A 19,785-nucleotide genomic window follows, 5' to 3' on the forward strand; every position below is an offset into this window, starting at 1 on the left:
CATCACACGAGTCATTTTAAATTTCAATTTTATTTTTGTACATTCACCACTGATGGGTGTACTCAAAGAAATAAAAAAAAGAAAAATCCAAATCTTTATGCTAAAATGATAAAATAATTAAAAACAATATTAAAACCATTGGTGAGGAAAGTCTTAACGTGACCCCCCCCCCCTTCTGCAGCCCGTACTCTCACTACAGGAGAGAAATCAAAGAAGGGAAATAGATTTAACATGGACTTAATCATAAATTGTAGATGTGACAGATTTTCTCCTGCAGAGAATCATCTCGTCTCTTTTCAACAGAGAAAGAGGAACACTGCATCGCCTTAGTAGTTATTACACACTTAGTGAAAAATACCCCAAAGCTGCCTTATTTAAAGACTCAACTTTGAATAATCTTATACGTCTGTACAAAATGCCAAACAGGCCGATTCCAATATTTTCTGATTTCTGCCGCCGTCTGTGCGGAACAGCAGGACTCTTGGGAGCGGCCCTGCACTGCATGCAGCAGGAGGAGAAAAGGCTTCTCACTGATGCGTCGAGTGTTTCCCACTCGGGCAACAGCCGACTCGGATTCATTCGTTGGCACCTAAATGTCGGAGCGAATGGGAAATCTTTGGGTACAGAAGTCAAACTACCCGGGATGGCATACCGCTACACAACCAGAACGGAGAGCTGAAGAGATGAGAGTGAAGAAATCCATTTGAATCCTCGCCAGGAGTGAGATGTACAGCACTCTGAAAACAACAACAGGATGGTCCCCTTATGCGCCACTGTGTTGATGTGCTTTGAAGAAAGTGACAGATGGAATCGACATCAGTTGGTCCTCATTAGTTTTTTTTTGTTGTTTTTTTTGGGTCTTAAATTGTAACAAAGTACATGTAGTGAAAGGCAAAAGAAAGAGGGTGGAGTCCATCAGCGCCTCCGGTCTCTGGGGTCGCTGCGGCTGCGTGAACGCCGGCTGGAGCTTGCCCCGCTGGCCCCTGGTCTACGATGGCTATCCCTGCGCTTGTCATTCTCCCTCTCCCGGTCCCGGTCCCTGCCCCGGTCTCTGTTTCTGTCCCTCTCCCTGTCTCGGTCCTTGTCCTTCTCCCCCTCGCCCTGGTCTCCGGTTGTGGCCCCTGTGGCTTTCATTCGTTCCTTGCGTTCCTCTTCCCTTTTCTTCTCCTCCTCCTCTTCGAGCTCTTTCCTTAGTTTCTCCCGCTCCTTCATCCGCTCTGCTCGGGCAGCTTGCCGCTGAACATACTATAACAAGCAGAGGGGAGGGGGGAGGGGGGGTGACTATCTGTGCAGTGTAGGGGTGCATCAATCAACATAATCCATGAATCAATGTAAATTCCTACAATCCAACTGGATCCATCTCTCTGAGGCAAGTTGGTAATCAAATTGCCCAATACCTTTACAAAATCATTTCAAAAATAAACCAATCAATAATATTGATATTAGAAAATACCTTTGGATTGAGGCATAGTAGGCTTGTTTACCAAAACAAGTTGGTAAAAGAGTTGGAATTTAGCACAAAGTCATGTGACCATCCAGTGTGGTAGAATGTTCTAGTAATGTTTTGTTTGACGTGTAAAAAAACAATAGCAGGAGGAACTATAGGAAACTAAAAATGTGCATGGATTTTCCATTCATTCTTGTTTGTTCACATATGTAATTTACATTTTATTATCTGGAAAGAAATCCAAGGAATGTGGAAAACTTCAACTGCACTGTTCAGTACCCAGGTATTTATCTGAGTCACTTCTGACTAAAGATTGATTTTAGGTCAGTGAATCGTTCATTTTCAATAGGAATCGTATCATTAACCTAATATATGAATCAAATCTTTAAATTAAACGCTACACCACTAATACAATCAAGACAGAGACAAAGGGATTTAAGCCTCACCTGTTCATCAGTCAGTGGAAGCCAATAAATGCAGGGAGTTGCTTTAGTTTTGCAGAACAAATCATCTAGCAACTTTGCAGGAGGTTCATCAGCTGTTACGCCCCCCAAAAGACAAACAAAATCAATTTGACATGCTTTCTAATTTGACACGACATGAATTTTGAATCACCGATCCTTACCCTTCTTATCCGCCTTCTTCTCCTTGCTCTTTCCCCTTTCCTTACGTCGCCTCTCCCTGGAACGTGATCTCCGAGAACCCCCCTCCTTGTCCTCTCCATGCTTCCCGAACTCCTTGATCTTGTCCCGATCCCACTCGCGCTCTGCCCGAGCCCGCTCTCGGCGCTCCATCTCCCGCTCCCGTTCAGCCCATTGGTCTCGCTCTGGAAGCAGCGGGGGGAGGCCCAGCGCTCGCCCACGGCCGGGGCCGGGCCCCTGATCATCACCCGGCCGTTCTGCTGTTCCCAAACTTTTGTGGAAGTCCAACTACACAACACAGATGAGGTTTTACTGCTGAACACAACAAGACATTTGGAGTATCAATGAAGACCTTAAAGGTCTCACCTCATCCTGCTGGCAGAAGTCCACACTGAGGACTTTTGGGTTGCTCTGAGGCCACTTCACTCCATGCAGAGCTGTCCGTGTAGCAACTGCCTCCTCTACACTGGAATACTACACAAACACAAGGTCTCAGGAGCCACACAAACCCAGTTTACAGTCAGGTGATGAACCCCTACAGGCCCCAATGCAAGCCTTTGTCATGACTTACAGTGACGTAGCAGTGGGACTTGATTTTATCAATCCAGAACCCGTCCTCCACCAGCGTTCCAGTTCTGCTGAGCAGCTCCTTCAGCTGTCCCAGTGTGAACGGCCTCACCTGAACAAGATTTTGGCATCACACAATGCAACATTCTCTACACTTATTAATATCAGCATGGCGTGTTGGGGCGCCATCGGTGGACCAGAGCAAAAAGAGAAAAGCAGTGGCCTCACCAGGTTGCATATGTGGACAATATTGGAGACTTTTCCTCGGGGTGGGGAGGGCTGCTGGGCTGTGCGGACAGGATCATCGATGGTGATGGAAACGCCCGTTTTCTGCTGGCTGATTGAGCGACGAATGAGGGTGTCGCTGGGAGTCACTAGGTAAAAAAAAGGGGGGGTCAACAACTTCTTTTACTTGTTTTTAGGGCTTTTTTTTTGCATGTTTGAGGGTCACGCATAGTTAAAGATCCATTGCTAGGTGGAATATTACCAGTGTTCATTTCTACATCAGGGCTGGTGTGTGCTGGAATCTGGGCTTCCACAGTTCCAGGGAGGGAGACCTCCACCTGCTCCTCCTGGGTCTTTATTCTGTCTTGCTCAGCCCGACAGTCCTCCTCCTCTACCTCCTGTCGCCTGCTCCTCTTTGCCTCGTTCTCCCCATTCTCCGGGCTTTCTGCGTGCACCACCTTAGTTAGAAGAATAGCAAGACATGCCCACATCAATGGAGAAAAATTATCTTCTTTGTTTCTCCTTTTTCCGAAGAAAAAAAAAGGAGCAGTTAGGACCTTTTTTCAAATGATGGTCTGGAAATGTTTTTTCTTCAACATGGGCAGAACTGGGAATAGAAGTCTAAATCTAGTCAGTCCAGTAACTTGGAAAAGAAAAAAAGATGACAACTGTTGTTTTTCTGAACAGGCTTAAAGTTTTGGTAAGATCCCGTTGGGTCTGGGTTGCCTGTCAACTGTGATCTGCAGCTTTCTTCGGCTGCCAGTCTTGGACGGGTCTTTCCTGTGGTCTCTTTGAGATTTGTTGGTTAAATTAATGCTAATTTTAAAAGAAGAACCTAAGATTTCAGAATGAAAGACATCATCATGAATCCAGCTTATGTTTGAGCAGCGAATACTAACTTGTGTGACAGTGCGGCGGATTTGGAGGTCCTGCTCCGAGCGCTCCCTGTCTTCCTCCTCTGCCCCGGAGAGGGCAGCTTCCTCGGGATGTAGATCCACTACTGCCTCCTGACCCAAACTGGGTTTGATGTCGGGAATCAGAGACTGAAGGCAAAAACAGATTTTTTTTAAAACACCCCATGGTAGGTCTCAGCTCTGAAGACAAAGCTGTGGTACAAGTGGGGAGCTTCTGATAGTGTGGTTGTGAAACAACGGGGGGTTGAAAATGACAGCAGTGGTGATATGGACCTGCCCTGTGTACAGCATGACCCAAATGATTAGGAAAATGACTTAGTTTCTAACTTTCCTGACCAGTTGATACAGGATCAGATTGAGATATCAGGATCAGCGGATCAGCACTTTTACTGCTATGAAACAAAGAATTTAGTTGGAGGGAAAAAAGAATTACTCAGTTTTGCCCATCTTCAGCCCAAAACTTAATTAACGCCTTCATATACTGTGTACCTTAAAGGAAGGAGGGAGTTGTAGGGCTACAGGGTTTTGATTTGATTTATTGATTTATTTCAAGCATTGTAGTCAAAGCAATAAAGAAATAAATATTTATCTAACTCGTTCCAGAAATATTGAAATGCATAGTTTAAAAAGACAAAAAATAAAACAAAACAAAAAAGTCACTTAAATTAAATATAGAGATAATTAACTAAGATTAAGTCAGCTTGATTTATTGCTTGAAAAGGAGTGGGAAGAACCTACAGTTCATTTCTGCTCTGTGCAACATGGATCAGTTCATTTACATTATATGTTGACGCACCAAGGATCCCCTTGCAATCAAAGACGCTCATTTTTGTGCAGATTAAAGTTTGCATGTGTGAACCACTAAGGAAGAACAACAAATGTAAGAAAAATTGAAACAAAATGAACTGTGGTGCAGACTAAGCTCTCAAATGTGAGCCCCTTCCCATAACCTGCTGCCAGTACCTTCAGTGAATCTGTGGTGATGCTGATGGAAGGCTTCTTGGCAGTGACAACCGTGCTGGAGCCCCATCTCCTTTTGCGACCAGCCACTCCCCCAGCCTCCTGCTCCGCCTCTGCGCTGCTTGTGCCTGGGGATGATTTGTTGTCTGGTAAGACATTGTAAAAACTAAAGTAAGGTGGTGAAACAAAAACAGAACATTTAAAAAAGGCTATGACAAAATAGAGATCCCATCATTTATTTACATTCCAGAACATAAAAATAGACATTATGAATAACATAAAAGCAGCATAAAAACGTAAAACCCATTTTTGTCCCTGTCTGGGTCACAGGGATGCCGGTGGCGCCTATCCCAGCCAGTCGTGGCCAAAGGCAGAATACATCCTGGACAGTCTGTCGCAGGGCCACGATCACACACCCATGCACACTCACACTCACACCTAGGGACAATTTAGAGTAGCCAGTGAACCTATGAAGCATGTTTTTGGGCTGTAGGAGGAAGCCGGAGTCCCCAAAGTGAACCCACACATGCATGGGGAGAACATGCATGTTTCTGTCTTATACTAGACATTAGATAACAAATCACACTTTATTATCACAGGGTGGAGAAAAGAGGTTAAAGTGGGGAAGGATGTACTCACTGCCAAGAGAGATCTTACGCGCTGAGAAGGTTTTTGGCGTCTGAAAACAAGATGAAAACAGACCCACACAAGGAGAGAAAGTGAGAAACCATAGCTAATCCTTTAAACCGGCCAACACTAAATAAATATGAAGACGTCTTGTAATTACAGTAAAACGATAAATGAGTCAACAGTCAAAGCTGGGATAAAGCACAGGCAGACGGGTGGCTATGGACCACCTCCTCCTTTTGCTCCGGTTTTCTCAATGCCTTTTAAAAATATTTATTTTTATGGCAATTTTATAGCAACACATTTTCTAGATCAACATCACAGTAAAAAGATACATTTTTTTCGAGACAAGATACATTTAGAATACGTTTCTTTTGATACTATATCTATCAGCATATTTTCAGAGAGTATAACAGGGTCATACTAATCATTAGTGAACGCTTAAACTTATTGGTTATCGATTCCTCGGGGGCCTTACCTCCTCTCCAGTCTCTGAGAGCTTCTGTGAATCTACCATGGCTGTCTCCTTTCCCTGCCTGTTGTGCATTGAAAGTACACAAGACCAGAAAAGAGAATAGATGAACAGATCGTCAGCTGGGGAACCATATAACAGCAGGTACAGGACAGTAAGTACACACAATAAATCATTTTAAAAACCTGTTTCTATTCTAACATGGTCTTGCAGCATTTTTCTCTTGATGGACGGCATGCATAAAGAACATGAAGAGTAAAAACTGTGTTTCTGAGTATTTCTTTATTCAAATCGAGGTGAATCGGGAGCAGACAAGAAACTTCAGTTTGAAAAAGCTTGTAGTTATGTAGAAACTACAATCAGCAGGTTAACAAGCTTCCAGCTCCATTCCGATGCATCCACTTGTAGACGACTAGATCCACGTACGTCTTTGTTCTCATCTGAGCAGGTATCTGGCCCAAAACTGTATGGCTGTATAGTTCCAAGCCATTTCTATTGCACTGCTACTATTAGGTTTGGGGTGTGGAGGGCTGTAAGATACCGGTGAGAGTGTGTCAACAAAGGGACAATTGATTATGAAAGCATGTTCACGTTGCACCAACAGTCCTACCAACAACTCAGAGGAAACTCCTACCGCAGCAGAACTATGTTCTAGAAAACAGGTTTTTAGAATTCGGCTAAAGACGGCATGATCAAAATTAAAAGACTATTGGGAACACTTTGAGAATAGATCTAGAGAAGCAAAATCTAAAAGCAGGGTAACAAATAATATTTAACATGATTCATTTGTAACAAATGAATCATGTTAAATTGAGATGGATTTTTGATGCTTAAGCAACGGGTGTGTTAAGCAGCTCACATTAAGTCACTCATCTCTCAGCCTGCTTAGTTAGTCCTTCCGAATCAGAGCTGATCCAAACCTCAGAGTTTCTGCTGGAAAAAAACCCCGACATGAGCGCGTGGAGTGTACAATCTTCTAGATGCACGCGCACCCATTTCGGTACCATTCAGGAGGCGAACTAAAATCCCGTCGGGTGCATTAGCTTTAACGCAGAGAGCAGTCGCGCCTGCAAATGAAGAGGCTGCGTCGCCTGGCTTTTCTTCTCTTCCGTTCCCTTCAACGAAAGCTCGTCTGCTATGAAAACCTCCGCAGCAGCAGCGGCGGCGGCTTTTTCACGAACAACCTGCGACTCATCAAGCATCGCTTCTCCCTCCGCCAAGCCGCGGCGAAGACACCTACGGGCCGGCAGCGGAGGCTAAATCCGGCAACAGGGCAGACATGATGCAACGAACGAAGGCAGAAATGAGAAAACGGACCCGCGTTTCCACCTCCACTCCAAATTTAAGGTGGCCTCGTATAACGCCTGAACGCTAATCCAAGCCAAAGAGATTTTAAATGTTAGAAATGCTTTAATCTAATGGCATCGAACATTATCATGCTTTAAAAATTAAAAATAAAATCGCCTGTTTGTCGTAAAAAATTAATAATAAAAACAATCCTCCGTGAACGTCTTAATTAGTTCATATTGGTTTCCAATGAAGCCATTGCAGCAATATCCTGTTTCATTTAATGTTCACGTTTATGACCTGCCCTCAAAAATTTATTTTAAAATAATTCACAGCAAAAAAAAAAAAAAAGCAGAATGTCCTTGACATTTTTCTCATGATGGACAACATTTATTAACATTTATAAAGAAAATAAAGCCTAAAAAAAATCATTGGGATTTAAGAGAAGACTGGAAAAAAGAAAAAAATGCGGTTTGAAAAAGATCTTATTCTGTAGACGGCTAGATCTGTGCACGTCACCGCTGTCCTCGCCTGAGCTGGTATTTGCCTCAAAACTGTATGGCTGGAGGACTGATAATCCTCTTAATTTCTGTTGTCACCGGTAATGTTAGGTTGGGGATGTGAAGGGGCATAAAGTAGCGGGAGAGCGCTTAAACAGAGTTCTAAGTAACAGAAAGGGAAAGGGGGGGCGGGGTTGCTCCACACCAACAGTCCTGCCCACAACTCCGACAAATTTCAAATGAATTACAGCTGCTCCACAGAAAAAGTCATGTTTTTTGGGGGGTGAAAAACTGCATAATCATAATTAAAAGACCACAGGGAAAACCTTTACAATGGATTAAAAAGATGATCGCAGTGGGTCTTTAAAAACTTTCAGGTCTTTCAAATGAAACCCTAGAGGTATTTCACCTTTATTATCATTTCACCAACCTTTACACTTACATGAACTTATTTAAAATTCCATTCATAATAAATAGGATGCCAATTTGTGAAGCCAAACACTGACTGGGTCCCAGATTTTCCTCAATTTCCTAAAAAGGTCTTTCAGATTGATGTCAGTACTGTGTGCAAAACAGCCAGGTTTATCTCTATGGGCCCCGCTTTCGACGCTGATGCACAGTCATGTTGGAACAGAAAAAGACCAAACTTTTTCCAGAAAGTTGGGAGTATGGAATTGTCCAAAAGCTTTTATTATGCAGAAAGATTCAGAGTTCCTTTTATCTTAAATAAGGAGCCACGCCTTGCTCCTAACACATCCACCGACACATAAACTTCACACAATACAGACAAACAAGTCCTGTCTTCTTGTGAACAACTAAACTCAGATGTAACCGATTGCTACATAGTTTGGAGGTCTGTAGTGATTGACTGCAGAATTTTGGAGACCTCAACATCCATTATCCCGGTCCTGCTGGGTTCACTTAGTCATTAAACCACTGTCGGCTGAATGTAGAACCTTTAGCAATACTGAAGTATCAAGCAAACCTGCTGTGCAGAAGGTATAAACCATGCAGAAATTCACTGATCTCCAGACATCAGTACATTATTTTTCACAGGTTTGGAAAAATTTGGATGCTGTAGGTGTAAGATTTACACATCTGTGACTGTGATTGGAAAACCTAACTATGACTATTGGGACAAGTGAATGAAAATGTATTTGAGAAATCTGTTTTTCTGCCAAGAGAAAATAGACAGGGCAAAATTTAAAACAAGTTACTTTAGGGCAGATATTATCAAGTAGAATGAAGATACAACTTCTTTTTAACAAAATACGTTCAACGCTTCACTGTTCTGGTTATTCCTGTATTTTTATTTGTGGTGCAAGTGTGCCGACTACATTAAGTCGGCAATAAGGAAGAGAACACAAAAATACCAATGTATATACCCATTTATGAGCATTTATACGATTTTATTAATAAATCTACAAAGTGTTAATTTACGCAGTCTCAATTTAATTAAAAACCTTTAATCAGAAAAGTCAGTAATCTAAGTACAGTTGGAAGTTTTGATCAAAGTTTCTACAAGTAACTAAACAAAAACAAATGCAGTGGAAGAAATAAAAATCTTATCTGGGAAACTATTGGTGAAATTCTGGTGTCTCATTGTGAAGATGTGTGCAGTTGTTTTTCTTTAATCGGACAAGCATGTGTTTATTGCATGGGTGTGTCAGGAAAAATAAGCACTATAAAAGGCTGACCTTTGCTTGCCCCTTTCCTCCTCTTCTTCATTTTCTGTGGTCTGTCTGGATTCTCTGGTTGTTGCTTCAGACAGGTGCTGTTTATTTAAGTAAGAGGAGTTCAAAAGTAAGAGTTGTACAGAAGGGAAGTACAAGAGGAAAGAAAAAATAGGTTGTGGTGAGAAAAGGTCGTTCTTTTATGTCAGAGCTTAGATAAAAACTATTTCAAAAGGATAAGAAAACAAATCAATCTAAATAAATAAAAATCTTGTTTTCTATACAAATTAAGATTAAATATTTTTTTGCAGCCAAAGATAACGGAATCTGTTGGAGGAGTTACAACTATTTACTGGCGGATTTATCAATTTAGAATTAAGTTTTTTTCTAAAGAGACCTTGTTTTCGACAAATTACTGGTCACATCAAAATGAAAAGCTAAACATTAAACGTTAAACAGAGGACCTTTTTAGACAAAACAAGTTTAACTCTGACCAAACATTATTGGTTATTGTATTTAAAGAGGATTGAAATGTAAAACTCATTCATAAAACACATCAGGAAGTTTACAAACAGCAGTTTAAAGACAAATAATTAAGTAATCAGCAAATTTTCAACAACTGTAGCTCTGCTGTTTATTTTAGAAAATAAAACAATATTTCTTTAAAAATATGGAAAATAAACTTAACAACTGACCTTGTTGGGAGTTTCTCCATCAATATTGTTGTTGTTCTCTATGGAATTGACATTTCTACAAAGAGAGACGTTTTTAGTTTCTTTCAAGACCTCTGCCTGGGCTTCTGTTGTGTCCATGTGGTGCTGGGAGGAAGCCCTTTCACGCTTCCCCTCCTTAAAGGCAAAAACGGAGAGCAGTTTAATACTGTGAGCATGGAAAACATGACAAAAAAAGCTTTAATTTAGCTTATTTTTACAACTTTAACTATTTGTCCAAACTCAAAACTGCTGCTTTCTTAAGTTCTCCATTTAGGACATCCCGTGCCTCAATATTGATGACAACATAACAGTGTTTCATGAAAGCCATAGCATGCTGATGTGCATTTTAAAAACATTGAAGTCCTAGTCCTGAAGGCTTCTAGAAACACGTTTCCAACAAGGCCAAAGCCTGTAGATGTATAGAATGTAGATTTATTTGTTTAATTGCATGTCTGGCAAAAAAAAAAAAGGATTTATTCCTCTAAGAGGAGTGGACTGCCATTTGTTGCATGTCTTTGATACAAAATGCTTTTAAAAAATATCAATGCATTTCTACACAAAAGCTCTTTGTCCACAATAAACAATTGTAGAAAACGTTACAGGATGAGGCTTAAAACTCGAGTGACTCAAACAAAACATCTTCTTTTAGAAAAGTACATCAATCTAACAAATTTACACACTCTTGTCCTTAAAAGCATTTTCTTCCATCTTTTTTTTGGCAGATAACAGCACTCATGTTAGTTTTTCACGTAAAAAAAAAAAATCCACAAATTTTAACAGGTTAAATAGACCAATAATCACGGATTACCTGAAGGAACAAAAATTTCAAGTGAGCTGTGTGTGCCAAATTTGACTAATACTGTAATGATGTGTGACCTTAAGTAAACAGTTGTGAGAGAGAATAATAAAAGTAGCTGACGAGGGCAGCAAAAGCTGCAAACTGAGGACCTTTAGTTCATTAACCGATTTTGCACAAGTTTGCAACTTTGTAAACTATGAATTTAACAAAAACAGTAATGCAGCAAGATGACTGTTCTGCTCCTGTCCCAATTACTCCTGAACGTTGTTGTTTTTTGTAAAAACAAAAACCAAAAACCTTGCAATGCAAACAATTTTAGGTGAGGGAAACTGTACACCCCATAAACTGTCTTTTGTTTCTCAATCGATTCAGCTTTTAATAATCAATAATGACTAACTGCTAAATTAATAGTAAACAGGGACTTTTTACAAGCGGGGTTCTTTAAAGGAACTATCAGAAGAGTGTGCTCGTCTCACCTCTCTCCCCCTTGAAGAACTTTTATCCTGAGAAGATGAGGACGAGCTCGATGAGCGAGATGATGAAGATCCAGAGTCTGACTCTGAAGAGGAGGAGTCATTAGATGATGACGATCTTGTTTTTTTCTTCTTTGCATCAGTACTCTTCTGTTCTGGAGTGTCTGCGCTTACAGAACCCTTGCTTTCCTCGTCTTGTTTTGAAGCCTTTGCTGAATCAACCCGTTTTTCTTCAGACACAAGCCTTTTGGTCTCCTCTTGTTGACTCTGGTGCGCCGCAGGTTTAGCTGCGTCTTTCTGCTCAGACTGACCTGCTGCAGTTGAAACTTCTCGATTTGTCAGATTCTGTGGGTCTTGCTGCTTAAGGGGGGACACTTGCCGTTCAAGCTGTTGCTCTTTGGCACTGCTTGATGCGGTGATGGGTTGACCTCTGGGCTGAGGGGTGTCTGAGAACGTGCGAGGCCGCTTGATAACCATAGGAGTGGATGAGGACTGGGGTTGACTCGGGGAGACCCGTACAAAGTGAAACCTCTTATGCGGGGACACGGTTACTTCAGTCTTTGCTGCCTGAGCTTCACTCGTCGTCACCGGAGCACCAACATCTCCACGCTCTCCTGCTTCTGTCGGCAGGTTTCTAGCTGTTCCTGTAGACAGGAGTGAAGGATCGGGCAGGGAAGTCAGACCAATCCCGGGACCAGGTTTGGGTTTGGATGGAGAAAGGCAGGTCTCACTCTCCTTTTCTGTGCTAATAAGCTTTGCTTTCTCCTCCTTTTCCTTCTTCATGGCCTCCTCATTCTCCAGTCTTTCCCGTTCCAGAGCCCTTTCTCTTTCTTCTTCCAAAGCTTTCTCCTTTTTCTGTCTTTCCAGCTCCAAAGCTCTTTCCTTCTCAAGTCTCTCCTGCTCTAGAGCCTTCTCCTTCTCCAACTGTTCTTGCCTTTCTTTTTCAGCCCTTTCCCTCTCCAACCTCTCCTGTTCTAGAGCTGCCTCCTTCTCCTTTTTCTCTCGTTCTTCCCTCTCAATTCTTTCCTGCTCTAAAGCTCGCTCTCTTTCAAGCCTCTCTTTTTCTTCATTTTCTCGTTTTTCCCTCTCTATTCTCTCAAGCTCAAGTGCTTTCTCTCTTTCAACTCTTTCTTTTTCCTTCCTCTCTTGCTCCAGTCTTTCTTGCTCTAGAGCTTTTTCTCTTTCTATTCTCTGGAGCTCTAAAGCTTTTTCTCTCTCAATTCTCTCCTTCTCCATTCTCTCCTTCTCCAAAGCTTTCTCCCTCTCAATTTTTTCCTTTTCAAGCCGTTCAAGCTCCAAAGCTCTTTCCCTCTCGACTCTTTCCTTCTCCTTTTTCTCTGCCTCTTCTCTTTCTCTCTTCAATCTTGCTTGTTCCAGAGCCTGTTCAATCTCTTGCTGTTTTCTCTCCCGCTCCCTGGCTTTCTCCAACTCCAGCTGCCTCTCCCTTTCCTCCCGCTCCCGCTTTTCCTTCTCCTCTCTTTCTCTCTGCAGGCGTTCTTGCTCCAGAGCTCGTTGTCTTTCAAGCTCCTTCTGCCTTTCTAGCTCCTCCCTTTCCCTAGCCAACGCTTGCTCCCTCTCCTGCCTTTCTCTTTCCAGAGCAAGTTCTCTTTCCCGCTGTAAAGCCTTCTCTTTTTCTTCCCTTTCTAAGGCTTGCTGTCGCTCCAATTTCTCTCTTTCCAGAGCTTTTTCCCTCTCGAGAGCAAGTGCTCTTTCTTGCTCGAGCTTCTTCATCTTCTCCTGCCGTTCCAACTCAAGTGCTTTTTCATTTTCCTGAAACTGTCTGTCCTTCTCGTCTACCACTGTGGCTCTTAGGACACTCACAGGCACTTCGGTGTGAGCAGAATGCGCACCAGAGACACTCTGGTGGGTTCCTGGAATCATGGGAAATGATATATGGCCTGCTGTATTTGCTGTGTGAGTGATGGCAGATACCAGACCCTCTAGAGACCTGTTGTCTTGCATATCGCCTTCTCCCGCTGTGCCATGCCAACTTGGTCCAGAGAAAGCCCCCTCTGATGCCATTTTGCGTGCCAGCAGGGTCAGTGGGCCAGGCTTGCGCTCAGCGTGTGCACCCCTCTGCGGTTCTGGACTGCTACTGCGGCTGTCGCTGCTGGAGGAACCGGAGCTGGAGGTACTGGGTGAGTGTCTGGCTGGGGCGACATCGGGACTGGGTGGGCTCTGCTTTGGGGTATCAGGTAAAGGAAATGATAACTCTGGAGGAGGGGAGGGAGGAGGTGTTGGTTGGCGGAGTTGAGGAGACAAAAGGGGAGGGATGTGTTGCTGCTGTGGTTGCCGGGATACCCCTGACCTCTCCCTTGCTGCGGGGACTCTGGCTTGTTCTCGGAAATTTCTCCTTCGAGCGTTACTGTCCCAGTCATCGTCGTTGCGTTCCTCTTCTCCACCTTCGCTGTCATCGTCGTCGCTGTCGCCTGCAGCTTCACCGGACGCGAAGCCTCGATCTTGCCTTTGCTCAACAGCAGGAACCCGCATGGATACAGAGCCAGAAGCAGGTGGACTGGACACGTCAGCTTCCTGATTAGCGTTTCCTTGTCCTGCATTCAGTGACCCAAACTCTGGGTCAGGTGGCATGTGTTGCCCTGCTATTCCCTGTGTGATATCCTGATAGGAAAAAAATACATATATTTTCAAATATGAGCCATTTCATTAAGCTTTTTGAAGGGAAATATAAATCTCAAGGTGAAAAATAAGCCGACTAACCTGGGCAGGGGGAGGGCATTGTGTACTGTTGTTAACGTCTGCGTGGTCCTGTTGTTCTGTTTACAAATAAACATGAACATTGATATTTCACCGGACTTTGCACAAGCCATAAAGCAGAAAGCAGTGCTTACCGTTTGTTTCATATGCTTCCCGAGCCTCTCTTTCCAGACGCTGCCTCAGAAGCTCCTGCTGCTTAGCCAAATACTGTTTAATAAAACTGTTCTGGCTCATTTCTTCACCAATCTGTTCAGGGCAAACATCAAAAAAGGCACGCAAGTCATAAAATAAGGGTTTCCAGTACATAGGAGCAATCATGCCCTACTGCAATGCTTCTGCGCTTCAACTTTTGTAATCTTTGAGACTTTTACCTGAGAGTTTGGCTGGAGACCAATGTGAGGTGTAGACGTTCTCTGCAAATTCTCGAGCATGAGAGCCTGTGATTAAAAGCACAGACTTGATTATACTATTATTTTAATAATATGTGGTTACTCTACAAAATACAACCCGGAAATATTAATGTATGTTCTTGTAAAGTAAAAAAAAACAAAAAACTGTTTTTCCATGAATAAATCTGTTTCTTTGCATGCCAACAATGTAAAATAATTTACTTTAATCTTCAATAAAACTTTAGTTTGTAATCAAATGTGAAAGTGATGAATAGATAGAGGGGGACAATGTCCAACAAAGCCACCAGATCAGAGATTAAACAAGCAAAAATCTGTTGTGTTGATCTTTAAAAGGGGAAGCAAACATTAAACGTTGTTTGTGCTGAAAGGAAACCACTTTAAAGTCTTACTACAATCATCTTTTTAACTATTATAAAAGTGTTCCCAGTGGTCCTTTTGACTATGATTGTGCTGTTCTTGGCCAATATAAAAAAAAAAAACCTGGGTCATTTCCTAAGACATCGTTTTTTACAGAGCGGCAGTAGTTCATTAGAAATTTGCCTCAGAGATGTGTAAACCTGCCCACACTTACACTCCCTTCCGCTAGCTTACAGCCGCTCACAACCCCACAACAAGATTACCAGTGCAAAAAAACTTTTTTTTTTTTTTTAAAAAGGCAAGCAATGTTGGAGCTATCCAGTTTTGAGCCAGCTCAGACTAGGACAATGAAGAGGTACATGGACCTATTTGCCTGCAGGTGGGTGCATCAGAATGGGGTAGAGCAAAAAGCTTGCGGCTTTTCGTTTGTAAATGTCACACCCACAGGTTTTTTCAAACACTTTTTTTGTCTGCTCCTTATTCAAAACGATTGGAATAAAGAATTACTCAAAAAAGCTATTTTAATCTTTATCATTTTAACAAAGGTCCTCTATCAGAAATTGGTACAAGAACATGTAAAAAAACAAACAAAAAAAACAGCATTATATCGGAGTGGGTCTTTAAACATTATCATGTCTATTCTAGCACTAACAGTAATGCATAGATTTTTATTTATTTCAATTCATTAGGTTAAATTCTTTGCAGCTGTGACTTAAAAATAACTACTTTGGCAGACCAATTTTGTAGCATCAATTTGCGGTTTTCCTAAAAAAGAAAAAAATTTAAACTTTTTTTTTTAATATTTTACTAAATATCAACCAATTTAATAGATAGTTCAACACAAGTTAAAAAATAATTAGCTAATTAAATTTCAGTGTAAACCAAAGACTTGTAGGAATGTAAACAAAGTTTCTCAAACTTGACCCATAGCAGTTCGAGCATCTCGGCCACTATCTTAAGGCAGCCATAGCAACGTCTAGAAAATGTTTCTCATTAAATAAGATGATTGAATCACAGCTGCAAAAAGTTTTTAAACACCCAACAGTTCTAATGGTGTTTTTTTTATTACTCACGCGCTAAAAACGCGCCATGACGGCTGCATAATGTATACAGAGACGGGACTTGTCACTGACTTACTAAGGCCGACACTACTCACTGCGTTAGCCTGTAAGCTAACTGGCTAGCTAGCAAACATCAAACCAACACACTGCTCAAGATTAGCCACTAAGTTAATTAAACTATCACCGGTGCTGGACAGATTTAATCTCTTTACACAAAAATCTGTGAACAAACACGACGCAAAACACAGCACATTTCCAGCTGGACGCCATCCCCAAGAAGAAGTCTGCTAACGCTATGCAGTAACGATACTCGGTTATGGCCCTCTCGAGAGGGAGCATCAGCCCGTCTTCTGGTCAACGTTAGCTGGAGTCGTGTGCTGCAGTACAGCTTACCCCTTTGAGTCTTTTAATGAGAGCATTCTTTTGCCCGCTTTTCGACAGCCCTCTTTCCTCGAGAGCTGCTTTTAAATCCGCAACTCGGAGGGACTGAAGCGGTCTCCCGTCCAGCGTAACGTCTTCAAGGTCCGCCATTTTCCGATCCTCTAGTCGGGTTTCCAGCCAGAGCAACGCCTTCCTGCACGAGCGTCATCGCTGTCGACTTCCCCCAAACCAAACATTCAAACTAGAAAATGTGAAATGAAAATACCAAAGATCCAAATATACAAGAATGATGGTCGTACTCATTAGTTCCACCTACGCATATTCTAAATATTTTTTAATAGCGTTTAATTAATACTTTCCACACCGGAAAACTACGTCACTTCCTGTCAATATTTTGTTAGCTCCTAGCTAGCATCTATGATTTCTGCAGAGTCCGGTCTTTTTTGGCGTTTTATTTGCTGAATTACGTCGTTACAGTTTATGAAAGTGAAGACGTATCACGTCACATGCTCAGATATTTCATCAAATCCTGCCGTTTTTAAAGTAGCGCGTGTCTGAATTAAGTTATGTGTAAATGTTAGAGGTTCGAGGATTTTTTGCTGCTGCAATTTTGCAGAGGGGCAACAGAGTGCGGGGACCACCAACTTCTATTCAGAGATGTCGTGGTTTAATCAAGTCAACCAAGGGTCACATCCACAGCAGCCCGCTGAGATCCAGAGTTTTGTTCCTTCCAACAGCACCTGTAATCCCCCAAACGGACCAGGTGTCTTCTATACCCTAACAAGTGGAGCTGGTCTCTCCACTCCGAGTCCTAGCCCTTCATACGACTTTCCATCAGCTCCACGTGCTGGAGCCAGCCCTCTCCGCTTGGAGAACCTGTCCTGTGCCGCTCAGAGCTCAGATCATGTCCAAGATCCCCCAGAGCCCATCTCCTATGTGACCCTACAGGAGCAGCGCTGCGTCCTGAGCTGGTTCCAGGGCTGGAGCTCCTCCCAGAGAGAAAGGTTCCTGCAGGATCTTCTTGGCAAAGCTGTGCCGGGAAAAGTGTGCACCTTGCTAGATTCCCTCAGTACTCTTCAGGTACTTGCACCACTTAAAAATAGATGCAATTTTTTTTGGGTGTGTGTGTGTGTGATCTTTGCTGCATTAAACCCTTTCTTATGATTCTCCAACAGGTTCAGGATAAGCTGCCAAACATCTTTGAATGCCAGCTGCGCCTCTGGACCCAGTGGTTTGAGTCATGGAGAGAGGAGGAGAGGAATCACTTTCTGCACATGCTGGAGGAGCACGACCCAACTTTTGTCGCCCTCTTTTACAAAAGTGTTGCTGGCACAGCAGGAAGAGACTGAGCTGTGTTTAAAAAAAAAAACTTTTTCATATTAATTTCCCCCCTGTTAACTTACTACAGTTTGTTCAGCTAAAACAATTTTTTACTGAGATCTCTACACTTTCAGAAAACCTTCATTCTAAAGTGTACTTTTTTGATGAATAAAATAAATAAATAAAGACCTAATAATGCCTCTGGTGTGAAATAAACATGTTTTATTGCAGAGAAAACATCACAGAATGTCAAGTTTGCATGTAACACAATGACAGAGAAATGGGATTGTACATTTGATTTCATGTTTTAAAAAGAACAGCAGCTATTACAGATTAATGGTTAAATTCCTCTAGTCAATTGATTCTTATTTGAATTTTTTTTATTGATATATGTGCTTATGACTTGATCCAGTCAGTGGAGCCAGGGGAAAGCATAACTATTGGATTTGTAGAATCCTCAACACAGTAATTGAGAAACGGGTAGATTTTGTCTGTAAACGCCTGACCCGTAAAAGAGTACAAATGAGATCTGGAACCAGCGTCAAAAAAAGAAATGACCCCCTTTTCGTAATCCAATAAGACACCAATTCTGAGGGGGTGAACCTCAATCGGAATTGTGGTGATTCTTTGATCGATAGATTTGAGCTGACCCTGTTTGTTCAGGACTATTGTCCAAAAGCCATTCCTTGGCCTGAACGATAGCGATCCCTTTCTTGGAGCAGATTCACTGGCCATCCCAAGGTGGTAGCACGACTTCCCGGCCACAGACACCTCCCAATAATTTTTGCCTTTGTTGAAGCCGGTGCTTCCCAGGACAGCAAGAGCCGTGTCATATCTGCCGGGGTTGTCTTGAACTGGAGCTATTTCTGGAAGGGTGAACATCTCTGTTCTATCTGCAGACAGATCCACTCTTGGGTGTGCAGTGTTTGGATCCAAGGTCAATTTAGCTGTCAACAAAAGATGCACATTTGTTCAAACATTAGCAAAATTACAATTTTCCAAAGGTTTTCATTTCTTCTAATGAATCAAAATGTTCAAGTATAACTAAGCATTTTTTCTATGGCTTTGTAATAATAATTTACAGTTTGAATTCGTAAAGGTTTGAGTAGCTATTACTAAAATCAGGTATCAAAGATTCTTCAGATTGAAAGACATCATTAAAAATGTATTTTGTGACTCACTGGCATAGATGGTCTTTTCATCCAAATCTACAAGTCTCTTCAGAAGATCTGAGAAAGAGGAAGAAGATTTTATTTATATCGGACTACATCCTGAGTAATGCTGATCGTAACACTAAACATATCCCCAATTTGGTTTTGCTTTTGCCCATTTGCGACAAAAAAAGCAGCACAACGATTCAAAGAGCACAAAAGTCTCTTTCCAGTTCTACAGAAAACTCAGCTGCTGTGTGTTTGTGGGTATTTATCCATTTTCCACATACTGTCGTGGTCTTCCTGGAGTTTGACTTTCTGTTCGTTCTGTTCTTCAAAGTTCTGCTGGAGGCGTTTGAGGGCGCCATCTTTCTCTTCCAGCTGCTGCAGGAGGCGATCGGCATCTTCTTGGCTCTGCTGCAGTTTTTTCTGGAGATCTGTTTGATCAAATGTTTGATTTTAATGCCGAATGGCTGAATTTGCGTGAGGTCTTCGTATGTATGTGCAGAGAAAACAAGGGTGTCACCTTCGCATTTGGTGTTGACAGTACAGCACTCCTTCAGTTCTTCCATTTGCTGCTTTAAGTCTGAAAGAAGATTTAAACTAACTTAGTGTATCTGGGTTAATTATTATTAACCTAATTAATGATTGTATATTAATGTAATATTGATTTTTTAAAAATTCTATACCTAAATCAACTAAGCTTGATTATCAAAAAAGAGTTCAATTTAACAAAAGTAAAACTTGCATTGGTGAAATAAAAAATATTTAATTAAAAACAGCAAGGGAGCTTTTTAAAATACGAGATGAACTTAAAAAAAAACATATAAACCCAACCTGGATTTAAATTTAAATAGCGGATACATGTACTTAAACGTAAATACTGATTGTTAAAAAAAAGTAGAATTATAGTTGAGCGGATAAATTACTAAACAATTCTCCAAACTTTTCTAAAATGAGATTAGTTGAGTGCAAGAGTATGTGCATGAATGAAACATACTTTTGTTAGCATTTTCAAGTTTTGCATTTTCTTTTTGGTGAAATTGGACTTTTTCCTCCAGCTCTGAGAAATAAAGGAAAAACATGTCAGTG

General features: G+C 41.7%; 3 protein-coding genes across 8 annotated transcripts in view; 1 reads left to right on the top strand and 2 right to left on the bottom strand.

The window, feature by feature from the left end:
• Positions 1 to 11: 11 nt before the first annotated feature.
• acin1a (apoptotic chromatin condensation inducer 1a) lies at positions 12 to 16,606 on the bottom strand. 2 transcript variants are annotated; one of them, XM_023965322.2, is made up of 18 exons: positions 16,235 to 16,606; positions 14,385 to 14,450; positions 14,148 to 14,259; positions 14,017 to 14,072; positions 11,302 to 13,917; positions 10,009 to 10,161; positions 9,338 to 9,414; positions 5,860 to 5,917; positions 5,394 to 5,433; positions 4,758 to 4,882; positions 3,780 to 3,923; positions 3,143 to 3,338; positions 2,884 to 3,029; positions 2,660 to 2,767; positions 2,455 to 2,562; positions 2,073 to 2,376; positions 1,894 to 1,985; positions 12 to 1,245 (listed from the first exon to the last, which is right to left on the bottom strand). In XM_023965322.2, the coding sequence occupies exons 1-18, from the start codon at positions 16,370 to 16,372 to the stop codon at positions 916 to 918; spliced, it is 4,869 nt and encodes a 1,622-aa protein (XP_023821090.1). In that variant the 5' UTR covers positions 16,373 to 16,606; the 3' UTR covers positions 12 to 915. The 2 variants fall into 2 exon arrangements, with proteins under 2 accessions (XP_023821090.1, XP_023821089.1); XM_023965321.2 differs by having other exon boundaries at positions 4,758 to 4,900.
• c17h14orf119 (chromosome 17 C14orf119 homolog) lies at positions 16,598 to 17,742 on the top strand. Its single transcript, XM_004079040.5, has 2 exons — positions 16,598 to 17,302; positions 17,398 to 17,742. Exons 1-2 carry the CDS (start codon positions 16,880 to 16,882, stop codon positions 17,569 to 17,571), a joined length of 597 nt encoding a protein of 198 aa, XP_004079088.1. The 5' UTR covers positions 16,598 to 16,879; the 3' UTR covers positions 17,572 to 17,742.
• A 5-nt stretch (positions 17,743 to 17,747) lies between these two features.
• The window catches only part of si:ch211-14a17.10 (uncharacterized), a 34,522-nt gene continuing 32,484 nt past the window's right edge, over positions 17,748 to 19,785 (bottom strand). For all 5 annotated transcript variants that reach the window (XM_078935500.1, XM_078935499.1, XM_078935501.1 and 2 more), the window contains 5 exons: positions 19,694 to 19,756; positions 19,220 to 19,279; positions 18,984 to 19,130; positions 18,724 to 18,771; positions 17,748 to 18,489 (listed from right to left, as the gene is read on the bottom strand). In XM_078935500.1, the coding sequence (XP_078791626.1) occupies positions 17,939 to 18,489; positions 18,724 to 18,771; positions 18,984 to 19,130; positions 19,220 to 19,279; positions 19,694 to 19,756 (869 nt within the window). In that variant the 3' untranslated portion in view covers positions 17,748 to 17,938. The remainder of the gene's footprint in view (positions 18,490 to 18,723; positions 18,772 to 18,983; positions 19,131 to 19,219; positions 19,280 to 19,693; positions 19,757 to 19,785) is intronic.

This window comes from Oryzias latipes, chromosome 17 (genome assembly GCF_053564925.1).
Source record: "Oryzias latipes strain Hd-rR chromosome 17, Olatipes_Hd-rR_3.1".
NCBI classification, from domain to species: Eukaryota; Metazoa; Chordata; class Actinopteri; order Beloniformes; family Adrianichthyidae; genus Oryzias; species Oryzias latipes.